General features: G+C 38.2%; 1 protein-coding gene across 2 annotated transcripts in view; it reads left to right on the top strand.

Moving 5' to 3' along the window:
• Tacr1 (tachykinin receptor 1) overlaps positions 1-25,899 on the top strand; it is a 154,352-nt gene that overhangs the window by 66,338 nt on the left and 62,115 nt on the right. For both annotated transcript variants that reach the window (NM_001172861.1, NM_001172862.1), the window contains exon 2: positions 9,062-9,256. In NM_001172861.1, coding sequence (NP_001166332.1) covers positions 9,062-9,256 — 195 coding nt within the window. The remainder of the gene's footprint in view (positions 1-9,061; positions 9,257-25,899) is intronic.

Below are 25,899 nucleotides of genomic sequence, written 5' to 3'. Positions count from 1 at the left end.
GAGTGTAATGGCAGGACATCAGGGTCTGAGGACAAAAATATACTCTTCAAGAGAGACACACACACCCTTCCAGTGATCTACTTTCTCTAGCTAGGCCCCACCTGCTAGAGTTTCCACTACTGTCCAACAGCACTATCAGCTGGGGCCAATTAAAATCCAAACCATAGCAATCAATGGCTGTACCTTTACAGATTTGCGTTATACCTTTAGAAGCCAATCACTGGAGCAAAACTGCCCAAACAGCTACACTTTCACAGCAGGACTATTCAACATCTGTCCCATTCATGTTAATGATAATTTTCCAGGTTTTCTGCATAGCTTACTATCCTGCAGTCGGGGGAGATGGGGAATTTCAAGGCTGCAGACACAAAACACAGCATGACTGACTGTTACATGGAGTGGCTGCCCGCGGCTCAGCATGGAATACTCAGCCCACATCTGCCGCAGTCAGCATCTGCCTCATTTAATCAGCGATTGTCCCACCTGGTGGGCTTGATGTAAGAAAAGACTAAAATTCCAGCAATCAAAGCAAATGATACTTTAATGCAATGATTTGAAATAGCAAGATAACCAAAAACTATATCAAATTTTAAATAAACGTAAGACCCACTTCTACACTTGCACAGCACTGCGACCTCACCCTAATCCAGGCCCACAGATCCTGTATTAATGGATGTATTAGCGGAGGTCTGTAGAAGAGAGGCTACCTGGAATTAGAAGGGGCAGGAACCTTCCATTCTCTGATACCCCACCCTTCCCTGTCCTTTTACCAAACTGCCTCTGTCTAAAGTTTTCTGCCATGAAGATTAAAAGTTAAGCTTCTGATCATCAAAAAAACATGCCTGTCATTCTGCAGAAAGGAATGACAGAGACATTGGGAAAATTCTAAATACACCTCTGTGTGATAGTAGCAGTTTCTATATAACCTCCCAACCAATGAAATGGATGTTTCAATCCAAAAAGAAATGCACCTGACAAAAACTTTAAACTTAAATTAAAAGTGTAATATATGCCATAGTGATATATGTGCACCCATGTTTATAGCAGCACAATTTATTATAGCTAAATCTTGGAAACAACTAAAATGCCCTTGTATCACAGAATGGACAAAAATTACGTATTTTTATATAATGGAATATTACTCGGCTATGAAAAGGATAATCTTGAGGTTTTTGTAGGTAAATGGAGTCAACTTGAGACCATACTCATAAGGGAAATAAATCAAACTCACATTAATAAATATTATATTGTCTCTCTAATGTAAAAAAGTAAAAAAACTGAGAGAATAACGAGATCCAAAATGTATAGTTGATATTGTAGTAATGAAAGGAAAATGCTCAAAAGGAAATAACAACTGGGATAGGGAAAATAGAAAAGGAAGAAAGGAAAATATTACATGTATGTAGGTAGGTATACATGTAAAAATGTATGTATTTGTGTGTATACAAGATAGATAGCTATACTACTAATCTCTGCTAGTTCATCAAAAAGAACACTTTGTGCTGTCAGTGTTTGATTGCTTGATCATTTTTATGCCTGCATGTTTAACCTGAACAACTACTTCTAAGATAACAATATGCAATATATTAACTAATTTTAATTTCCTACTATTTTTTGAAGTTCTGTATCATTTCTATCCTTTTTTTCTATTTTGCTTTTTAAACTAAAAAACAATTTATACTTGCCCAGAAGGGAACATTAATTAAATTATTCTCAAGGCCCCATGGCATGAGATGGAAATTCAACTTTATTTAAGATTCAGACCAATGTTTTCCTAACCTTACTGACCTGAGTGACAGCAAGGGCCAAAAAACACAAGGCCAACAATGCTAAAAATTCCCTGTTACCAAGTCTCTAGTGAAACAATAATGCTCAATCAGTGCACTCCAAAGTTTCTCTTGGTTTCCTGTCACTGGAACTAACATGAACTTAGCAAACTTCCCATGTGAAATTTCTATGCGTGTGAGCCACATATGGTCACCACACCGTTCCACCCACATTTCACTTCCGGATTCTGAAATGTTTGTGTGCCTAAGGACACAGTTTGTCCCAAGGGCATCACCCGGTAGTCCAGGGGACAGGTAATACTCTGTGTGCCACCAGCACACTCAGGAGTGGAGTGCCAGGTGCAAGCATGCAGGTGCCCATAGGAAGAAAGCAGAGGTTAGAGATGCAATGAACCAACAAGGGTCTCCTGTCACTCCTTGACAAGTGCCTTCAGACTGAGGATGAAATGGTGTATGACCTTCCTCACTCTCCATCACTTTTCAAAGTGGTGTCTTTTCTCTTTTCAAGTAGAAAAAAGTATATTCTGTCTTCCGGCTCTGCCCCAACCACTGCCACTCCCAATCCAACCCCTCGGAGATGGGATTTCTATTATGAATTGCAGAAGGCCAATGATTGGCTCCAAGGTTGCAGACTGTCTGGTTCACCCCTCCTGGTAGAAATGCTCAGGATATTATCCTTGGTTTGAACCTTCCCTGACTTTCCTCCATGATTCACAACAGGTCTTAGTCATGTGAAATTTTATGCTATCCCACCCTCTAAAACATAAGACAGTAAGCTGGGCATCTTGAGAAGCTTCTAAATATTTCCAAACTGAACTCTTCATCAATTTTAGCTTTGTGCCTTGCATTGCAAAATAGTTTTAAGGAATTCATTCTGGAGAGAATATTTCAAAACGCATTTATCTATGCATTTGTAATCTAACCTTTTAAGACTGGTCTATATGCTCTGGGTAGAGCTAGCAGCTTGCAAGTGTTGGATGAAGGACTTGTCTAAGTAAAGCCACTGACACACCCGTGCAAACTTGTATCATGTAAACTTGTGTCATTGTTAAGTTTCCAAAAGATTAAGAGATAGGTGAGCACAGCCCTTTTCCTGAGAAAGGGCAGGCACCATCTAGAACAGGACAGAATAAAAACATAGCCTACTCTGCTAAGGATGGAATAACAGGGTGCACAGCTAGTAGGAATACAGAAATGCATTCAGTGGAAAATGGGTATGATTATTTAAACAAGCAAAAATATTTCTAAAGGAGATAATTTTGCGCTTTTTTTCTGGAGATCAAATTCAAGACCTAGCACTTAAGTCCCTGGCCAAAAAGATAATTTTGATATGCATTTAAAGGAATGTATAAAATTTCTACAGATCATAGTGGGGTAGAAAATAGAGTCTAGAAAAGATGCCGACTTCTAGAATCTACAATTTCATGTGCACCAACAGCAGGTGCTGAATTCCCCAGTAGCCTGGGGATTGTATACCTGAATCTTCTCTGAACCCCACGGGCCTTCAGTGACTATGCATCAGATCAGGTAGGCCCCCTCCTCCACTTTACCCTAAGTTCACATGGACTCTCCATTCCAGCTGCCTGTACATCTATTTCTTATAGTCTTGTTCATGGTGCCCTGGCTTTCAGAGGTACTTTTTGATGTAAGTCCACTGACAGCAGTGACTGTGCATTTACTGGGCTTGGAGATCAGAAACTTCTGCCTTTTAAAACTGCAGGCAGCCTAGCAGTAGGGATGTAGGCGGCTCTGCCACTGGCAAAAGCATTTTCGTGTTATGTGAACTGGAGGTCACGTCTGCAGGCTGTTCGAAGAACTCTTCCGTTTAAAGCTATGAGGGTTTGAGCTTGGTTAAGTGATAATGTTTCTGGTCAAAGGATCTGACTACTTGAGATCTCCACATTGGGGTGATTTTAAACATGATGCCTGGAGCAAATTCTCAACTGAAGAAATGTTAGTAACTTCAGGTTAAAAACAACAAAAAGGAAAATAAGTGACCTCCCTGAGATGGAGGGGGGGAGGAAGCCACATAGTCAGAGAAAAAGCTACAGTGATCTGCATAGAAATACTGAAATCCTGTACCCAACATGTGGTTAATGTAGAGATGTTAATCAGCAAATATTTACTGAGAATTGACGTTAGAGCTTAATGTCAAGAGATAAGAAATTCTGAAGATCAAGAAGCAATGTTATTACTCTTGCAGGCTGATCCTTGATGTCTGCAGGGTAGCAATACTTTAAGCAGTGATTATTCTTACATAGTTTTACATGTGTTCATAGTAGGAGGAATAAAAGTGTAACATTTCTCTCCTGCTTCTTTTATTTCAACAATAAAGATAAAGGTGGATACCTAACCCAGCCCCAAGGGCATGATAACTGTATCAAACTGTAAACATAAGGAGAAGCCAATCATAAAGAGATTAAGGAAGAAAAAAATCCTAAATACATAGGTAACCGTGCTTAGATAAGAGATCAAATTCTGTGTCACACTGACAGTTGATCACTTTTCTGTAAGAGTCACCCATACAATGAGTGTCCTCAGTGTGTTGACAGTGAAGAGTATTTTTGAAGATGACACTGTGTTCTCCCGTCATTCCTGCTCTGCACTTCATAGAAACTAAACCAGAGGGCCGCAAACTATGACCCAAGCCCCAAATTCAGCACACGACTTGTTTTTGTAAATAAAGTTTTATTGGCATACAGTCACATCTAACAGTTCTTTACTGTCTATGACTATTTTTATACTACACAGGCATAGTTGAATAGTTAGGAGAGAAACTAGAAGGACCTTAAAGGTTAAAATATTTGCTACCTAAATTTCACAGAAACTTGTGAGTCCTTGATGTAGAGCTATCTTCCCAGCTCTCACCACCGTGGTGCATCTGAACTCAAGAAGATGTGGTCCTTTAAAGGAAATTCATGGCACACTAAGAAAGAATAAGTGAAGCTTGGGAAAGGAAGGAAATAGAGTTAGAGGGGAAGGACTGTGAATGAAGGGCTTGGCAGGACAAACTTCCTGGTCCAGGAAGGACATTCCCTGTACCCAGTGATGTAAGTCTGATAAAAGAAGAAACCATGAAAACAGAGTGGCTGGTCAAGAAGATGAATTCTTTTGCACAATAACATTGCTTTACTTTTTTTTTTTGCAAAAGATGTACAGCCTTGTACATGTGCATATTTACAGGATGTATGGTAATCATGCAGGAGGAAGCTACACCTTAGGTCTTCCAGCTCAGAAGTCACATGCAATTCAAATCAGAGCTGGTGGCCCTCCATGGAGCTGAAGTAGGGAACATAATCCCCAGCCCACAGTTTCTGGACCCCTGTGTCTGGCAGCCTGATGATTAATGTGTAAACCAGAAAGACGTTTCCTTGAGTGCCTTAGAGCCCCATGAGCACAGCGAAGTCAATAAATATTTATTGAATGTATTTTCCTAAGCCTTGCAGCTCTTGCTCAGTGATATCTTATAATTGAATAAGAAAGAATTGTTCATGGTAGTTTCAAATAAATGTATAAATGCACGTTACTGAAAGCCAAGGTAGAAAAGGTGAGCAAGAAAGAGAATACTCATCCATCTAGGTTCAAGTTAGCCACATAGCGTTAGCCTTTGAGCAAATAAAAAAGAAACATATCACACAAGCCCCAGAATGGAGAGTTGCAGAAGAGAGAGGAAAGGGGGATGGAAAGGAGATTTATAAATGGCTCTGTTTTGAACAAATGAAAATATATACATTTTTAAAGTCAAATTATTTTTTATTGCCCAGCTTTATATGAGTAATATTTTCATCTGTCAGTGAAATGGCTCCTTGACTCAAGGAATGGAAGTTAACTGAAATGGGTTCCCAAATTGCAATTTTTGCAGTAAAGTTAAAATATGACTTTTTGCCACCTGTTTAGAGCTATGGCACCAATATACTGGTGCAAACCCTCTTAAGCATAGTCACATCAGATTTGAAGTAGTGTATCACCAATTTGCATATGAGGATCATATGCGGATTCATTTATTTAAGACTGAGCATTATCCCATTAGAAGCAAATTAAAATCTTGCATTGAGGATCATATTAAAAGACGGCAATGTAATCACCACTTTCTCCCCCTGCCTCTTCTTCAAACTCTGTTGAAGTCCAGGAATGCAGTCACCTGTGAGAGTAGAAGCCTGAATGGTGCCAGAGGTTGTCTTAGTCACTTTCCTGATTTCAGGGACAAATATCCAATACCCACAATTTAAAAGAGTAGAGGTTTATTTTGGCTAAGAGTTTCAGAATTTCCATCCATGCTCAGCAGGCTTAAATATAGGCACACACAGTACAAGGGCCTGGGTGGCAGAAAGTTGCTTATATCTTGGCAGCTGGGAAGCTAAGAGGGTAAGTAACCAGAAGGGAGATAAGTATATCCTTCCTGGTCACACTCCCAGTGACACACCCCTTCCAACCAGACGCCAGCAGGGCAGCTGTATCATCCCCATAATGCAATCACCTCCTAAAAACCCTGCTCTCAGGGCACTATGCCTTTGAGGAATAGTCTCAATTTAAGCCACAACAGAGGTGAAATAAAGCACTTTCATGGCTGCCTGTCTTGCTTTGGAGGGGGAAAATATATAACTTTTGGAAATGATGCAATAAGCATTCCTATAATCTTAATTCAAACACCCAAAGAGACTCTAGCCCTGACCTTCCAGGGCCAGCTCTTCACCCAACTATAATAAAAGGTAAAGGCAGGGTATTTGCAGGCATAAATCCACTGGCTCTGATTCTGGGGTTCCTCTACTTACCATCATTCCAAAACTAGAAAGAAAATTAAGTCTCTTTCACTGTCACCACCAAGGATGACACAGGTCAAAGAGGGAAATCAAGATCTATTAGGGTTCTTTTCAGAAGACCACCCCAGAAATGAAAGATCATCATCTTGTCTGTAGTGTACCAAATCTTCCCTATGGTGTCCTGAGCCATGTGGCTACTGGAAGTACCTGTGAACTTTTGTGGTAACCTAAAGATGACACACTCGATTCACAGCATCTTGAGAATTCTCTTTATCTTGTTGACATCATTCAGATGGTGCTTGAAAGACAGGTTTCATTGCCCTGTTATTCAACCAGGGAAATATACAAAAAAGACTACTCACTCGGGCACCCATATCTTCTCCAAGTGTCTTCCCCAACCCACTTTCCTGACTCTAAGACTACCTTCCTGGGGCTGGGGATTTAGCTCAGCGGCATAAGCACCTGCCTTGCAAGCAGGTGGTCGTGCGTTCAATCCCTGGTACCGATAAAAAACGAAAAAAGACCAAAAAAAAAAAAAAAAAAAAAAAGATACCTTCCTACTTTGCAAAAGAGCCCAGGGAAAAGACTCATTGACGTTCTTTCCTGAGAGTTAGTATGACTTCTGATTCTGTATTTAAAGGCTGACCAGAAGCATCCCTCTAGTATCAGCCACTTTTGGTATCAGTGCTCTAGATGACTAGAGAGGGAAAACCCAGCTCTCTAGCACAAAAATTAGAGCAAGAAATTACAAGGTTTAAAATGATAAAAGGATGTTCAGGGAAGGTTTCAGCATGACAAAGCTATCAAGCTTGCCAGGAAGTCAGATCTAATCCATCCTAACCCAGTGGAGAGAAAGTCCCTAAAGTCTAAATGCTGACTGTCCTTGGAGCAGGATGCTCAGCATTTACCCCAAATCCAGCTGAGCACACCTCTTTAGCCTCATCAATAGACCACCTGCCAGGCCAATACTTGATTACCTCTGCTGCTTCCCTAAAGGTGCTCCAGAGATGATCAGATTAGCCCTTAAAGTCTCTTCTCCTCCTTGCTTATGGATGAACCTTGTTTCCCTAGAGAAAAAAAGTAATGCTTGTAGTCCAGAAGGACACTACTCCACCTGCAGCAGGTGCCCAGTGAAAATTCGTTGAGTACATGGTGAATGAAATCACTTTACATGTCTTCTAGGCCCCAGTTCTTGCCCAGAGGTCCTAGGAGTATAAAGAAAGACAGTGAAAGAATTATGTGAAGTTACGAGAAGCCAGCTGACAGCTGTGCTGGTATTTGTCTGTGGATTTTTTGAAGTCTCCTTTGACGGTTGTGTCCCATGGAGGCCAGAATTACTTGCATGTCAAAGAATCAAGTGTGTAGTTCTGAGATCTTGTCAAATAATATTTAAACCCCAAGAGCTATATAAAATATTCCTACTCTGAAAAATAAAAATGCATGTTTTAAGAGAGGTCTTAAAATGCAAGAAGCAAAATTGATGTGCTTATAATGGATAGGAAATGCTAATTGCAATATTTGCTATTCTTCAAATCTCTATAGCATTTCAGAGGCTGTGCATAATATTCAAGTAGGTGGACCCACTGCCTCAGATGATACCATTCAGTGTAGGTCGCAGGAGAAAGGAGACTCAGGAATGGCTCCAGTCTCAAAATTGTCATTCACTGTGTTCCTCCCTCCCTACAGCAAGGCTTCATCCACCCTGGCCTTTCCTGTTCTCAAGTGCTTCTGCCTCAGGGGACAAGGACTGCCTTTCTCTTCCAAAACATATACAGCTAACCCTGCAATGACTCTCTAGTGTTCAAAGAGGTGATGCAGATTTTTCCAGGAACTTCTGGTTACTGCCTCGGGCCACTATTTGGTTGCACACAATCACTCATGTCCCATGAAATCATATAAACTAATATAGAATTACTAGCCTATTATAATGCCACACACAGACTAGAAACTAGTACAGTCATACACTGCTTAATGACAGGAGCATGTTTTGGGAAATACATTAGCTGATGCCATGGTCAGGCTAACATCCTAAAGCATATATAATACAAACCATTATGGCCAAGATGTCATTAGTAATATATTTCTTAGTACCACCATCATACACATGGTCTGTCTGTGACCTGAGCCTAATTAGGGGCACATGTCTTTGTGACTGCCACTAATACCCTTTAATCCAAAACAGATGGAAGATTGTCTTTGTATTGAATGTATTTACAACATTGTTCTTCTTTTTCTAGTTTCACCATTAGCGTCTGACCTGTGCATAGCTATTGTGTCCCCAGCACAAGAACCTCAAAAATGAAAATATATCTCCTGGAATGTTGATAGATGGGCTCTCAAATAATTTTTAAAAATCTGGGAGACTTTAAAAATCTGGGAGGCTTGAGCAATGTATGTCATAAATTTTAGAGAATAAGAATAAAGTATGAAAAAACATTCAGAAAATAGCTATAAAAACCATTAGGAATTAAAATGCAACCAAACTAGAACAGTGTTGTTTCTTTTCTGCTCCAGGTACATGGCCATCATCCACCCCCTCCAGCCCCGGCTATCAGCCACAGCCACCAAAGTGGTCATCTGTGTTATCTGGGTCCTGGCCCTCCTGCTGGCCTTCCCGCAGGGCTACTACTCAACCACAGAGACCATGCCTGGCAGAGTAGTGTGCATGATCGAGTGGCCCAGCCATCCTGACAAGATCTACGAGAAAGTGTGAGTAGAAACTCGTCCCCGTGCAGAAGCTAATGTGGGGCAAGGCCCTCCTTGTCCTTTCTTGTTCCTTTCTTTCCATATTCTCTGACAGTTAGGATTTAATATGTATTTCTAAACGTTTCTCACACCCATCCTGGTATTAAGTTAATGTGTCTATACTTATCAACGTTTTATTAGACCTAAATTACTATTCTGGGCTTTGAAAGAGAACCAGTAACTGAGAGACCTTTGGTTGCCAGCCATGTCTCCTAGGTCTTCAGCAAAATATTTCCCTACCAATATCTGCATTTTTTTCTTGTGGCACCTTTGTCCTTAACCACAGAGAGCCACTCTGTCCACCTCTCACCCTTGAGAGAGGTGAGTCTCCAAGGTTTGTGCTTTATACAGTGCTCAGTATTGCTTCCTGAGATTCAGCTCCAGGTGCCTGGAGTAGCTGGTTCCACAGAATATGTGTGATTGGCTACCAACCTTTCCCTGTCCTCCTTATGACGGTGTTTCTTTCTTCTCTCAAATAAGGCACTTTCACCTGAATCTTTTATCTCAGATTCTGCCCTTGGAGAAAACACCTATCTTCTAGTATTTTCCAGTAAAAAATAAGACAACACATATGAATGGCATGGTGATGCAAGGCCAGTACACCAAGATCATCAGAGCTATGGGACACTAGCAGGCAGGCCTGCCTCTCTTCCAGCAAGGTCTGGTCACAGTGAGAGCTTTTCAAAGTATCTTGACAATTTCCTCTAATACTTCTTATCCTAGCAGCAGCATTGAAATGGCTTATTCTTTGCTTTGTTCTGCTCAAGTGAACAACAATATGACATTTATATTACCATTAGCTTTCCGGACACAACACATGGATAAAATGGGTCTTTCTGAAAGCCCTCGATAATTCCCCAATCTTGGGTTTATGGTGTGAATCATAAAACAACAGACAATCTGGGTTTTAATTATGAGATTGCCACAAGCCATATGACCCTGGCAAAGGAATACAGCTTCTCTTCCCTACTAACATGGAAGCTAATAAAACTCTGTTTCCTAAAAATAATTCAAGATCAAATGAGAACATGTATTCTCACCTCGTAAGCTATAAAATGTCATGCAAAACTTGTGAACCAAATTCGTTGCATAACAATATAATTGCCTGGCCTTTACATTTATTAAATGTTAAAATCAGACACCATACCTGTCATGCCTCCACAATGTGATGGTTTGGGAGCCTGTCACACACACACAGTTATACAGCCACATCTGTTCCTTGGAGTGTGGAAATGTGGCTTGTCAGGAAGCAATACATAAAGCTCAGACATCGCCTTCCAGACACAGACAGTGGAATTTAATCGATCAAGCAGTGGGGGGATTAATGCTCAGCCTACAAGGAGACATAGAATATTACTCTTTCAAATGAAACTACAAGCCTGAACAAGGTCTCAATGAGAGAAAGAACACAGTTTTACAAGTCAAACAGGATCTGTAAACATGATTGAGCTGGAAGGTTTCCTCAAAAGGGGGAAAATAAAACACCTCTGAATTAAAATTCCTCATAAAAAACCTCTGCAGAAACTCCCGTAGGTGATATAGTTTGTGACTCTGTTCTTAGTTTTCATAAACTTTTCAAAGTCTGATCAGCTTTCCAAAATTTTCATTTCAAAATACTCCTCGCTTACAACAAATTCAAAGTTTATCTTGGAAATAGATTTATTTTCCCAAAGGTCTCTGACCTTTTGGCCAAGAAACAGTGATATTTAGAGACAGTATGAAACAGGAAAGTAGAGCATGGTGAAATTGGATAAAAAAGTAGGCATCACTTGTTAGCTACAAAATCCCAGGACACATGGGCCGAACAGTTCCCTCCGCCCTGCACAGGGACCTCTTTCAGGTTTTCAATAGAGTGGCTGAGACCTGAGTTCAGCCTGAAGAGCTGGTGATAGTCTCTGCTGTGTCCTCTCGCAGTGGCCCACTCCTGGCCTACAGAGTGTACTTATTTTCTTGCTTTTACTTGGCCCAAACTCACTGTGCAAGGCCTGCTTCTTCCTCTGCCTTTAATAAGTATAAAACGTTACTATCATTTGTGCTTGTCCTGACCCATCCTTTGTTCAGGACACAAAGAACCTAGACACCATCTCTAAAAGGAGCCTCCAGCATTTCAAAACCTGGTAACAATATTTTTTAACATTTTGGTATTTTATACTTATTAATGACTAACAATGCTTTGGACTGTCTTATTTCTTTGCTTCAAGAGTTTGCAGCTGCTACTAGAGGGTAAGATTTTTCATCTTTGTTATTTTATCATCCAAACCTAAAAAACAAATCTGGCTTATAAGCACCTTCTTCTGTCCATTCAAGACAATATTTGTTCATTGATACAATAGTAAGTAGGTTCACGTACTGACTGTGATGTAAACCTAGTTGAAATACTTAGCAAAACTCTACTCAATCCCATTTTCTTTTTGTTCATATCCTTCACAATGCATTGTGCTATATTTTTAAGGAATGTGCGTCTTACAATGTCTAAGTCAGTTAGTCTTGTCTTTTAGAACTAATGATTATCATTTCCATAGTATACAACAATCAGATGGAAATTTTGTTTTAAGGCAATATAATCATTAGGGGAAGAGTACGGGCTCTGGAGTTAAATAAGAAATCCACTCCTAGCCCCATCATGCTCTAGCTTAGTCCTAATAGTCAAATAATTTAGGCCTTTGAGATGAATGCTACATTCCACATAGCCATAGGCAGGAAAGTAAATAAAGGAACCGACGGGAAGTGCTCAGCCTGGTGCCCTGCATGCAGTAGGGTCTGGGAAATGTTAACTATTGGTGCTGACTTCACTACTGATCTGAATCCACCAACAAATGACTGACAGCGAATAGTTAGTTGGCAGATGCTCAGGCTCAATCTGTCTGATGGATAATTTGTCCCAGCTTATTATATAAAAGCATTTAGTGAAAAATCATAGATTGCTACAAATGCCATCTGACCAGATAGTGAGCCTCCAATCCTAATCATTCACCATTCAGATTCTTCATTAATCCGTGAATTAAATGAAGCACTATAAAGGACAGGCCATCCAATAAAAGAATAAGTAAAAACATGCACATAACAGACACAGACACACACACAATCATAGAAACAGTCAAGTAACTTTGACGTCAGCACAATGCAAACTAAAACTACAAAAAGATCTTTCTACACACCATTCGATTAGCACAAGTTAAGGAGTGTAGCAAAACAAAGTCTTTCAAACTTTCAGTGATGACATGAAGCACATTGGAAAATACTTTTATAGTGCCTGGAAAAAAAGGAACTATATGAAAACTGTAACTAAAAGGAGAATGGGGAAAGGAAGGAAGAAAAAAATATATATTTATACAAGATAGGTAAGATAGTTATACAGCCAGTATTTCAGTTCATTGAAAAGAAAAGTTAGTGCTGGTATTATTTGGACAATATTTTGTGCTTACATCTTGTATTCAGAACAGATATTATGAATCTAACAATATGCAATGGATTAATTGTTGCTACTTCCCTTACTATCCTACTTTGAAACTGTTTTATTATTTTTTTTATTTTTTCTCTTTAAAAAAGAAAAGAAACAAAAACAATAAATAAATAACCTAGAGAAACTCATGTATATATGCACTCAAATATATCTAACATACCTCTCATCTCAGTATTGTCCACAATGCTCTAAACTGTAAGTATTTCAGATGTCCATCATAATATAGTGGATAAAAAATTGTAGTATGATCATACAGTGGAATACTACATTGTTAATAAAATGTAGCTCTGCACAATGTTCATGGGTCTTAGAAGCAAAGCTCCAAAAAAAAAAATGAAATGACATTTTCAAAATACGTAATTAGGTGACAAGAATACAAATTCAAACAAGGAAGTGTCACCATGTAAGTAAAGGCTATGGTTCTCCTCCCTGTCACAGGAGGGAACGTGGGATGACGAGGAAGGGAGACCTGGGGTGTCCTAAGAGGTCTGCATTGTTAGATTTCTTCAATTTAGCGATAATAGCACAAATGTTTGCTTAAAAATTTCTCATGATGGCGCACACCTGTAATCCCAGTACTCGGGAGGCAGGTGGATCACTGTGAGTTGAAGCCAGCCTGAACTACATAGTGAGAGCCTGTCTCAAAAAAAAAAAAAAAAAAAAAAAAAAATTACTCGTGACACCAGATAATGACTTACATGCTCTTTGGAATGTGTATGGTTTTCACAAGCTAGATTGGGATAACCTCCTAAATTCTTTTAAAATAAACTACCTACTGATATATAGGGCTTTGCCTGGGATGAACTTTTTCTTAGGAATTTATCTGTGAATAAATGCGTGATCCTTACCCCATCCTGACATCTTGCAGTTTGGCTTGCTGTCCTGTGCACCAGTTACCTAGAATTTTCTAAACTGGCATAAGGGAGGATAAGGCAAATACTTGGCCCTGGAGGGACACGGCAAACATTAAACCGAGAAGAAGATCTATAGAGCCAAGGCTCATATACCTTGCTGCGATCGTGTTCACAGGGAGGTGTTCCAGGACCACAAATCAGCATATGTACTGGGTTCATCCTTATGGAAAATACTTTACAAGTTTATGTTGCATTTGGGGGTCTGAAAATGGCGGCGAGCTAGGGGATCGAGCGAAGAGTCTCTCCAGAGAATTCAAACTCAAAGCTAAAAAAAAGACAGCATGGAGAGGACCAGACAAATCGATAGCGATTCTTATTAACCAAGACAGTACAGCTGGAGGATTTAAAGTCGTGCTGAGACCGGAGGCTGCAAATCCCGCGCCCTTAAATCAACAAACAGACTCGTGGACCCAGCACGAAAAGCTGAGTTGCTTTTGGGGACTGCGGGAAACTGAGACCCAGATCGAGACTCCAAGTAGCAGCCAGTTCTGCACCGCTGCACCAGAGCGGATGTACAAAGCTCTGGCGTTTCAAATCTAAACGGTACACAGAAATCTGACCGGTCAGCGCTGAGCCGCGAGTGGGGGAAAAGTGGACAGCTTGGTGTGCGGCGGTCCCGGAACGAGGACTTGCACCGGACTCTGGTGAGTACAGAAAACCCCGCGGCTGCTGGGTTTGGCCAGAGAACAGCTGGCCCGCCACCACGGGGAAATCAATAACACAGAGTCTGGTGCAGACATATTAGCCTGGCGGCAGAAACCGCAGCTTGGTGACATCACCAGGTCCCCCTGTAGGGAGGGCTGGTGGAAGACATCTTGAGTCCTGGCAGAGCCTGATTACTTGCTGGCTTCAGCTCCGCACAGAGAACTTAGTGGGAGCCATCTTGGTTTTGGGCAGATCTGCTTTTCTGGTGCTCCTATCACAGAGAGGTTTGGAAGAGAACGGCTGGGACCTGGGCAGAATCCTGTGCCATTACTCAGCTGCTTCTGATTCAAAGAGAACTGGCAGGAGCTACTGGGGCTAAACCAAGCCTCTGCTTGGGGCCCAATAAGCAGATACAAAATAGTCACAACTCAGTGACAACCAGAAAGTACAGCCTAATTTATGAACTAACTGACACAGAGGCTAGAGACTAGACAGTACCACCCCTACATCCCAGCCTACCCCAGATAACAGCAAATTGGGGAGGACAGCAAAAACTCAAGCCAGCACGCTTCTGAAAGGCCCTAAGCAATTCGGAGAGGGCCAGAGAACTCCAGGACAGTCTGAAAGAAACCAGAAACATGACAAGAAATAAAAATTTAAAAAAATCTCCAGCTGTTCAACAGGAGAAATTAAACCCAAGAGAACTAAACACTGAAGAGAACAAACACAGTAACCATCCTCTACTCGACACAGCATCAGCCGAAATTAAAAAGTACTTACATGATCTCATAGAGGAATTTAAAGATATACTCCTGATCCAAGTGAGGCAAGATATAAAGAGATTAATTAAAGAAATGACAAGCCCCGCCCAAGAGAACACAGATGGAAGAACTGAGGAAATCAGAAAAGAAAGAGAAGCATCTGAAGAAGAATTTAAGCATAACTTAGAATACATGAAACAGATCCAAAGAGAATATCAGGAAACTAAAAACTCCATTGAATATTGGCAAAATGCCTTGACAGAAACTAAAGACAACCTTCTGAAACTTGAAGAGAGATTTAGGGCTTATGAACGTGAAAGAAAAAACCTCTTAAAAATAACAAGGAACCAGAAAGAAGCAATTCTAAAACTGGAAGATGATAAAAAGATACATAACCTAAGAATAAAGAATATGAGTGAGGAAGCAGGAACATCCAAAAATGAAATACAAAAAATATTCACAGAGATATTAAAGCAAAATTTCCCACGTATAGCAAAAAGAAATGATATCCAGATAAAAGAAGCATACAGAACGCCAGCTACCTACAACCAAAACAGATCTACGCCTAGGCATATAATAATCGAGATCCCAGAAATCCACCAAAAAAACAGAATATTAAAAGCAGCCAGAGAAAAGATGCAGGTTACCTATAACGGGAAATCTATCAAAATAACAGCAGACTTATCAACACAAACTCTTAAGTCAAGAAGGGAGTGGGGAGAAATATTCCAAGTCCTGAAGGAAAAAAATATGCAACCTAAGTTCATATATCCGTCAAAACTCTCTCTAAAAATTAATGAAGAAATAAGATACTTTCAAGACAAGGAGGAACTGTGGGAGTTCGTGGCCACCAATCCAACCCTACAGAGAGCGCTGAAGGACATTACAGAGAAAGAGAGGAAGAGATATCAGGATTACAGCTACAGTGGCAGAGAGGCCTCAGTGAACAGGGCAGACCATGGAATGAGGGAATAAGGTGGACAAATTATAGCAGAAAAGTGGAGTAGCAGACATGAGGCAGAGACGGTAAGCTAGTCTTTAGTAGAGACAGCTCTGAAACTATATTTAAAAAAAAAAAAAGCAGAGGTCATTGCTAATGGTGTATAACGATTTAAAAGACACAGTAGTCCTAGTGCCATATTTAGATTGAATTAAATTTGTTCTGGTCTGTCCACTCATATCAGATTTGAGGACACAGACCTCTAGAACCAAAAATAGCAGGTTATACCATGGTAACTATCCTTACTTTCCTATTGACTTAGGCTGAAATCCTGTATTACTTACATTGTCTTACTATGACTGATCTTAATTGTATCTGAATCATAAGACTATTGGTTGGCCTTGACTGATCCTATTTGAAATCGGTATGCGTGTTAGAATCAACTCTAAAAGTAGAGGAAACTACTCTGAGCATGACAAGATGTAAAGGATATCCATACTGGTATGAATCAGTAACAGCTCTCAAATACTACAATGCAGTCAAAGATAAGTTTTTATAAAAATAGGTGATAGTATGTTTAACTATAATAAGCCAGTGTTGTCGACAAATCTATTGAAAATAACAAGATAAAACATAGTAGCTACGGAGGATCATTTATATTATAGTTTTATAAGTCTTATCCATTGCATGTTTATCTAGGAAATTGTTTCGCTGTCTTGTTATGACTTGGTTTTCCCTATAATACAGAGAGGATAGGAACAAATACTCTGAGGAAGAGACCTGAAAAACCCGAGGCTTATTTTGTAGCATTATAATATAAATTCTAGCAATCTATTGCTTGCTGATTAAAATGACTCTGGACTGGTTTCTTCAGCTCAACTTCAGCATATGCAGAGATGGGGACGGCTATCACAAAGAGAATGAGAGATGCGATGGTAGTTGGTATTGTCTTCCCTAATTTGGAACTTGAGGACCTAAAAAGACTCCATCATCCTGTAATGATTTGATTAGTTCTATAATATGCAATAAGTATAGAAAGTGGATGAAGTTAGGGACAACTATTTGTAAGAAGCTAGAGACAGTTAGATAAGGTAGATCTCCAGTGGACTTGCTTTGAAATCTGTATTTCTTTAAATTGTTTTTTTTTAAATGTTCTGTTCTGTTTTGATATGGTTAACCTTATCCTCTTAGAGATGTAAAACAAATAGGTGGGACTGATAATCATATTACGGAGCTTTTGTTCGGCCATAGAGCAGAATGGTTTGTAGGGTCACTTTTTTGAATGTCATTCTAAATACTTTAATTCTATAACCTGAACAGCCATTTCGAAGATGACAATTTGTAACTTATCAACTGGCAATTTCTTACCTTTTGTTTGTCTGTAATTTAGTATTATTTCTACCCTTTTTTTTTAATCTCCATGTATTTTTTTTCGTTTCCTTTTCTTTAAATAAAAAAAAAGTTTATGTTGCATTTAAAAATCTTACCATATTATAGAATATAATGAAAATTCCTATGACATCTTAAATCACTCGTATTCTCATTGCTTGCTAACATTTTGATGAATATTCTTCCAATTAAATACTGTTCTTAGTTTCGTCTCAAGTGACTTACGTATATATGGAAGCCAACACAAGTGCAGATATTTCCCTCTTTGCAACATAAAACATAGCTTATTGTGCATACTGTTCTCCTATTTTAACTTAACCATATGTCTTGAAGATGTTTCTGCATCCATTTATAAGATGTTCTCAACTCTTATTTCAGCTACACATGATTCCAATTTTTTAATGTACAATATTATTTCAGTAGTCACTAATTGGTGGACCATGGATTGTCTCCAACTTTTTGCTAATATAGAATGTGGCCATGAATAATTTTTACACCTACCTTGCAAAGTTATCTATAGAATACATTTCAAAATAGAGAAGGTCATTGTGGAATTTGCCCTCCGTATAGTATTGAAATAAGTTACTTTCCCACAAGCAATATGTGAGGAGCTGGTTCTCTACAACAGCAGCACCAAAATGTGTATTATGAAGCTTTTAGATTTTTGCTCATCTGAGGAGAAAAATATTATCTCATTATGACTAAAGTTTCTATTTCTCTTATCAGGAATGGGTTAGAACATCTTTTTATAATTTATTAGTGATTTTTACAGTTTATAGTTTATTTCACTCTCACATAAGTCATTTAATAAGTCATCATAAATACATTTAATGATGGGAATATCATTAAATGTATTTCCACACAGTATAGATTATATATATATATATATATATATATATATATATATATATGAGGGAGAGTAACTGTTAACAAATCCCCCTGTTTAAAAATTGATTACTCCAGTGGTTTCTGTTAACTAGATAAGCAGATAAAATACAAAACTTCAAAGTAGGCTGCTTCTAGCTGTATCTTTATATCCCTGGAAGAACAGACTGTTTCCTCTGCCATTTTCTATGTTTTTAATCCACAGAGATAAAAATTATATTAATAATATAATTTGTGAAAATGGGGACCTGGACTCCTCATAGTGTCATAGTGCCATAATTAATCATTTAGTCCTGTGTTATCAGTCATGGCTACTGTAGCAAAAATGATAACACTACCCAGTAAGTCCTTCAAAGGTACAGTTATTTGACAGTGATAAAGAAAGATCTCCGTGTATGATCAAAAGGGACTCCTGCTGCTGGAGGAAAAAAGCACAGAGGAAGATGACAGGATGAAGAAAATTCTTGCTTTTCAAATTGCATGTTTTACCCTCTTCTGTTAAAACTACAAGAACCACATAATAGCTTTCAAAGTTTCTCAAAGCTAAAGTCACTCTAGTTGCACGGGGTGTAAGGTGGCAGTGGTCCCAGAAGGTACCAGGGAAATGTCTTTGAGAACAAGAGAAATGAATGAGCCAAACTTTCTTCTTCACAACCAAGGCTAAGAAAAAGTCTGTCTTGAGGAAGAAAAATGAAACTTATCCAATAGAATGAGCTTTAGACAGCCTGGGGAATTTCAGCTTCCCAGAATAATTTATTAATATTGGTCATATGTCACCTTCTGTTAATTAAACTTATAATTACAAAACTTTGTGGTGGAGTGTTAGCAAGTAGTAAGACATGCCTTTTCTGGATTGCAAATACTCCCAAAAGTAATGGAAAAGGAGGTTATGTTAGAAAACTAATTACCTAGAGATTTTGTGGAAGCTATAATAGAACTCTCTATAAGTATCAATTATAACAGAAGACTACAAAAGAATGCCATTGTAAATATTTGCCTTATTTTCTCTTCTGTTTGTTATAACCCATTGTCAGGAAGCAGATAAAAACTTTATACTTATATTTTTCATTAGTAATAAAAATAATTGAAAATCTACTTAGCACAGGGTGAAAGAGCAAAACTAAAATATTAAGCAACATAGCATTACTTCTGAAATTTTCTACCTTTTCTATTATTTCACAAATTAAAGAAAGAGAGAGAGAGAGAGAGAGAGAGAGAGAGAGAGAGAGAGAGAAAAGAAAGGTAGGTCTCTGCCAAGCTGCTATAGGCCTGTGCCAAAAGGATACCAACATATTTGTGTTTCCAGGATTGATTGTTTGTGATGGCTATGTGATTCATCTCCCCCCCCATTACATTTATAAATGTAGCCCACAGCCCCCAGTATTGTCACCAATGTGATGAAAAGCAGTTAAACCAAGAATAGAGCATTCACACTAAAGAGAACTATAGAAATATGAAAACAGGCCCTGAACCTTGACTTCCACAAAGAAATTAAAGTAAGCAAAGTAAAAAAAAATATAAAATAAAAGTGAAATTTTTGAAAGGAAAAGACATTATTGCAGAAACTAGAAAAGCTGCATTCAAAGGAAAAAATTTCACTACTTTTCTAGAAGACATCAGGCAGAGACAGCTGAACAGGAGGAGCCTCTGGTGCTGCTATAAGCGATGCACTCCAGCAGCTTTTGATTGAGAAGTGCAGTTGTGGACCCACCAGCCTCAAAATGGGACTGCAAATCTGGGGATTCCTTTGGGCGTCTGTCTTCATGCTGAAAAAGAGGAAGCACAAACATGGCAGAGAGCATAACTGCCAGTGTAATAAAAATGGATAATTTTGTGCAAAACCATATATAATCAAATTGATACAATTTGGGGACAGGCACGATGAAAGTACTGATCAAGAGAAGAGTTACATTTAGGTCTGGGAAGATGGTTGATTAATAGGTAGCAGGGTAGAGAGCCTATCTGAGAGAAACAACTCAGACGCTAGAATTGAACACCATGGAGAAGACCAGACAAAAGGAAGGGTATTCTCACAACCCAGGAAGAAACTGAGGAAAAAGAAAAAGAAAGGAAAGAAAGAAAGAAAGAAAAAAAGAAAGAAAGAAGAAGACTGGAGCTAGACGCAACTCTCACCGGAGCCAGTCCTGCACTGTGCTAAGTGCCTTGGAGTCAGATGACTCATGGTCGTGCTAAAGGCATTGTCTCACTGAAATCTGGAGTTGGTGAGCCCAAGGCCCTTGGCAAGAAGATGCACCACAAGAGAGAGCTTGCACTGACCCATGGTGAGTGCTCAGAATTTGGTTCTGTGGGGGGAGGTGACCAGATGGATGACATATTGGAGTTGGGCAGGTCGGGCCTGAACCTGGAACTGTAGTGGCATCAGTCAGTCACTCTCTGGCCTAAAGTGGACTGGTGCAATCTGCTTGGGCTTGGTCACGTCCCTGGTTAGGTCCCAATAGCCAGGGACAAAATTGTCCCAAACCTGTGATGTCAGCAAGGCACAGACTAGCACGGGGAAGGCACTCACTGGTTGACTGGCTCAGAGGAGAGGGGCCAGCTCATATCACCCCTGTGTGCACCTCACAGATCAACAGTAAACTGGGGAGGGCAGCAATCCCCTAGACAGCATGCTTCAGAAAAACCATAAGCAATACAGAAAGGGCCTGAGACCTCCACCATACACATGTCTGAAAGAAACTAGAAACATGACAAGAGAAAGAAACAAGAAAAAGCCTCCAGCTGCTGACCCAGGGAAAATAAGTCCAGGAGAGGTAAATACAAAAGAGATCAAGGGCAACAAATGTGCAATATCAGACATGGCACCAGCCAACATAAAGAAATATTTCTGTGACATCATGGATGAACTTAAAACTGAAGTTTTAATTCAAGTGAAGCAAAATATAAGAAGATTAATAGAAGAAATGCTAAGCACCTCTCAAGAAGACACAGATGGAAGAATGGAGGAACCCAGAAAAAGGAGAGAAACCTTTGGTGAAGAAAATAAACAAAATCTAGAATACATGAAACAGATTCAAAGAGATAACCAGAAAATTAAAACTCCATTGAAAGCTGTCAAAATTCTTTGACAGAAACTAAAGTTAGACTTTCAAAACTTGAAGATAAATTTGCCATGTGTGATCATGAAAGGAAAGATCTCTTAAAAATAACAAGGAACCAGGAAGTAACAATACAAAGGCTAGAAGATGACAAGAGGATCTATAACTTAAGAATAAAAAATGTGAGTGAAGAAGCAGAGGTAAGCACAAATGAAATACAAAGGTTACTCACAGAAATAATTAAGGAAAACTTCCCAAGCATAGGAAAAGGAAATGATATTCAGATATATGAGGCATACAGAAGAACTACAGTCAGCTACAACCAAAATAGATCTACACCCAGAAATATAATAATCAAGATCCCAGAAATTCATCACAAGAACAGAATATTAAAAGTGGTCAGAGAAAAGAAACAGATCACCTATAAAGGAAAAGCCATCAGAATCACAACAGACTTCTCAACACAAACCATCAGATCAAGAAGAGCTTGGAGCGAAGTATTCCAAGCCCTAAAAGAAAATAACCTCCAACCCAGACTAATGTAGCTTGTAAAACTGTTTCTCAAAATTATTAGAGAAATGAGATATTTCCATGACAAAGAGGAACTTGGGGAGTTCTTGACCACCAATCCAACCCTACAAAAAATACTGAAGGACATTCTAGAAAGAAAAAAATCACGATGATTCCAGCAACAGTGGTGGAGAGGCCTCAATCAACAAGGCAGACAGTGGAATGAAGGAGAAAAATAAACAACCAATGCAGGAAAATAGCATAACAGAGATGAGGCAGAGAAGAGTGGCTATAATCTCTAACACAAATGGCCTTGACACACTAACAAAAAGAAACATAGGCAGAGTAGATCAGAAGATAAGGTCCATTGAGATGCTCTGAATAGAAAATATAATCAACCTGAAAGTGAGTTAATGAACCAAAAGTCAAAGATGAGAAAACAATGTTCTATGTAACAGGGAACCAGAGAGAAATAGGGACAGTTCATCCAGCAGCTGCAGATAGGTTGGAAAGCCATGACACTTTTGTGCAGTGGAGAACTACTCAGCTATAAGGAAGGAAAACCTTGAAGCTTTCGTAGATAAAGGAACACAGTTCAAGATCAAGCTCAAGAGTAAAAAGGTTCAGAACCACTTAGAAGGACAGCAGGTTTCCCCCTAATCTAAAAACTAAAGGAGTTAGTGGGACCCAAAATGTACAAAGCCCCCTGTGAAAGTGAAAGGGGAGGAATTATCTAAAAAAGGGAGGCAGAGAAAATTGCTAATAATGTGTCAGGATTTAAAATCCACATTATTCTTATTGCTCTGTTTAGTTTGATTTTATTCTGTTCCAGTCTGTCTACTCATACTAGATTAGAGGGCACAGACAGCTATCCCCAAAATAGCAGGGTACACTATGGTAACTATATTTAATTTCCTATTAACTTAAACTGAAGCCCTGTATTACTGACACTGTCTTACTATGACTGATCTTATTTGAATCCTGTTTGTTAGATCACTGTTTTGTCTTGACTGATTTTATTCGAATTTGGTACGCTTGATAGTATCAAGTCTGAGAGTATAAGCAACTACTCTGAAAATGACATTTCAATAGGATACCCATTCCAGTTTGATTATTAACTGCTTTTGAAGTCCTATAATGTCTCCAATGTTTAATTTTTATTAATTTTGCTATGTACTGCTAGGATCAATTATACTATGCCTGATGATATAGACAATTCTATTGAAAATAACAAGAGACATCATAGTAACTACTGTAGATCACCTGGTATTGTGGTTTTATATATCTTTTCCATTTCATGTTTTTTTAGGAATTTGTTTTGTTGTCTTGTTTTGATTTGTTTTTCCCTCAAATACAGAAAGAATAGGTATACATGTAGAGATTCATGCATGTGTAGAACTTCTAAACATGTTACAGGAATTGATTATATAATGCATGATATAATGAACAGATACTTTGAAGAAAGAGACACTAAGATATCCTGTGCTAATTCTATAGCATCATGATATAAAATCTAGCAATACTTATTCTCTGTTCAGAGTGATATTAGTCTTTTTGCTTTTGTTTAATTTCAACATATTTAAAGGTATGGACAGCTATTTTGAAGAGAACAAGAGACATTATGGCAGCCATTGTTGACTTCCCTATTGTATGAACTTGAACACCTAAAATGTCTTCATCATCTTGTTCTGATCAGTTTAACACTATTTTATTCGATATGAATTCATTGTATGTGAAGATATGGACAACTATTTGGAAGAAAACAAGAGACAATGTGATAGACAGTGAAGATCCCTAGTGGGGTCTTGCTTTGAAATCTGTGTTTCTTAAATTGTTTACTTATGATCTATTTTGTCCTGTTTTGTCATGTGTAATTTTACCCTCTTAAAAAATAAGTAAATAAAAGAATTACATTTATAAGAAACACTGGAATCAAATTATATGGGGTAGTTCTTTCAGATGTTATAAGCTCTTCACAAGCTCAATATGGAAATCTTGTTCATTTAGATTTGTTATAACCCAAACATAGACAGCTGACAAAGAAAATTTCACAAATGTTCAGGCCAGCTCTACTTACAAATATAGACACCAATTTCCTAATTGAACAGTCACCAAAAATATTCAAAATTCTTTTAAAATAGATAAGCTTTGTTTTTAAGCATTACTTTTTCCAGCAAATAAGATTAGTAAATTATCAGGAAATCTATTATTACATTTCAACAAAATAATTGGTCAAGGGGAAGTATCATATATTCATCTCAATAAATGCCAAAAATAATTTTAATGTAATATCTCTAAAGTCAAAATGTAGCTTATATCAGCCATGATGCTTAACAAACTAAAATGAATAATAAATCTCCTTTCCAGCAGAAACAAAAGAACATTTAGAAAAGTTAGTAGCTAGGATTTATGTGAAAAAGAAAAGTATGCTTTTTAGACTTAAGAAAATTATATAAAATAATATTTGAGAAATATATTTTGTATGATTCAAATTAAAAGTATGTGAGAGTACATAGGAGACAGTCTCTATTTTATCTTTATATAATCCCATAAAAATGTTCATTCATTTATTTATTAATTTATTTATTTGTATGAGGGTTTTTTTGGTTGTTTTTTTGCACCAAGAATCAAACTCACAACCTTGTGCTGGCGAAGCAGGCACTATTCTGTTGAACTATATCCCTGGCCCAAGATATTAGCTCCTTTCCAACTATTTCCAAGAGTATGTTTAGATTGTTGAAAAGTAAATCATTTTAAAAAAATAAATGTGTCAAAATATTTCAAGAAAATATTGATCAAGAAAGAAGCAATTTAATGGAAAATTGCTAAGAAGTTTCTTGTTTCTCCAAATTGTCTCTCACACACACTATGCAGAAACGCAAGATTATAAAATGTTATGTTTAGCATATGCTCAAAACAACTTGTAAAATCCACAAAGATGATTCCATAAATCTCTGAAACATAGATAACCTAAAATACTGCATGATTCTGCAGTGAACTGAGTTTGTAGGTAACTGCACAATCTACTATCACCCCTCAACTTGCAGAACCAAAATATGCATTAATATTTTGAAGCCCATAAGTATATTGAAGCTCTTTTATGTTTTCTTATTATTGATTGTAGAAGTGGGCATTGAACCAAGAGGCTTTGCATTGAGCAACATTCCCAGCCCTTGTTATTTTCATTGTGAGACAAGGTCTCTCTGAATTCCCCCAGGAAAGGACTCACTTCATCCTCCTACTTCAGCCTCCCAAAGTGCCGGAATTATAGGCATGGACCACTATACTTACCTTGAAGCTTCCTTTTAAAGAAATATTTTTAGTTTATCTTTATAAGTAATAGGGGCATGTGGCTTACAACCAGCTTACCCAGTAAAGGGGTAAGCAGGAAAACTTCTGCCCCTCAACTCCTCCTCTCATGTTTCTACTACTCTGGATAATCACTGCTCTTAGTTCCTTGAAAGTCTTCCCAAATTTCTTTGTGATGTCTAAGAAAGTGTGAACATATATTCTTGTTTTTCCCTTTCTCCTATTCTTCCATCTCATAATTTATGTTGAATATCCTTTCTCAACAGTAAGTAGCAAGCCCTTTCATTTTTTTTAACAGATTTTGTTTGAAAAAATTGTGATGCACTCATCCAATATATTAATTTATGTTTGGATTGTTCATAGTGGTTTTACTTTAAATTATATTGCAACAGTCTCTGTTGTGGTAAGCTTTGAGGTAAAGAAATCTGATAGTTTTGCTTAAATCTTACACCTGCCAGATTTATTTGATCACACAAATTTTATGTTTGTTAATCTTGTTACTATCCCACAAAAAGGTTATTCATAAGATATATTCCAGAGAAAATTTGGGTTAATCATAAAGCTAGATTCCCTTCATACTTTGGAGTACTTAAAACATACTCCAAAGAAGTTAAAATTAAATAGAGACTTCCAAATGGGATAATACTCAAGGCAAAAGCCAATATGAAAGAGATTTTCTGGTTTTAATTACAGGTACAAACAGGCACAGATCTGGATTTAGATAGGTAGGTCAAT

Source organism: Cavia porcellus, unplaced genomic scaffold (assembly GCF_034190915.1).
Source record: "Cavia porcellus strain 051 isolate PalLab524CR breed Dunkin Hartley unplaced genomic scaffold, mCavPor4.1 scaffold_18, whole genome shotgun sequence".
NCBI classification, from domain to species: Eukaryota; Metazoa; Chordata; class Mammalia; order Rodentia; family Caviidae; genus Cavia; species Cavia porcellus.
Note: the sequence above shows the minus strand (reverse complement) of the source record. Positions and strands in the feature narration are given on the sequence as shown.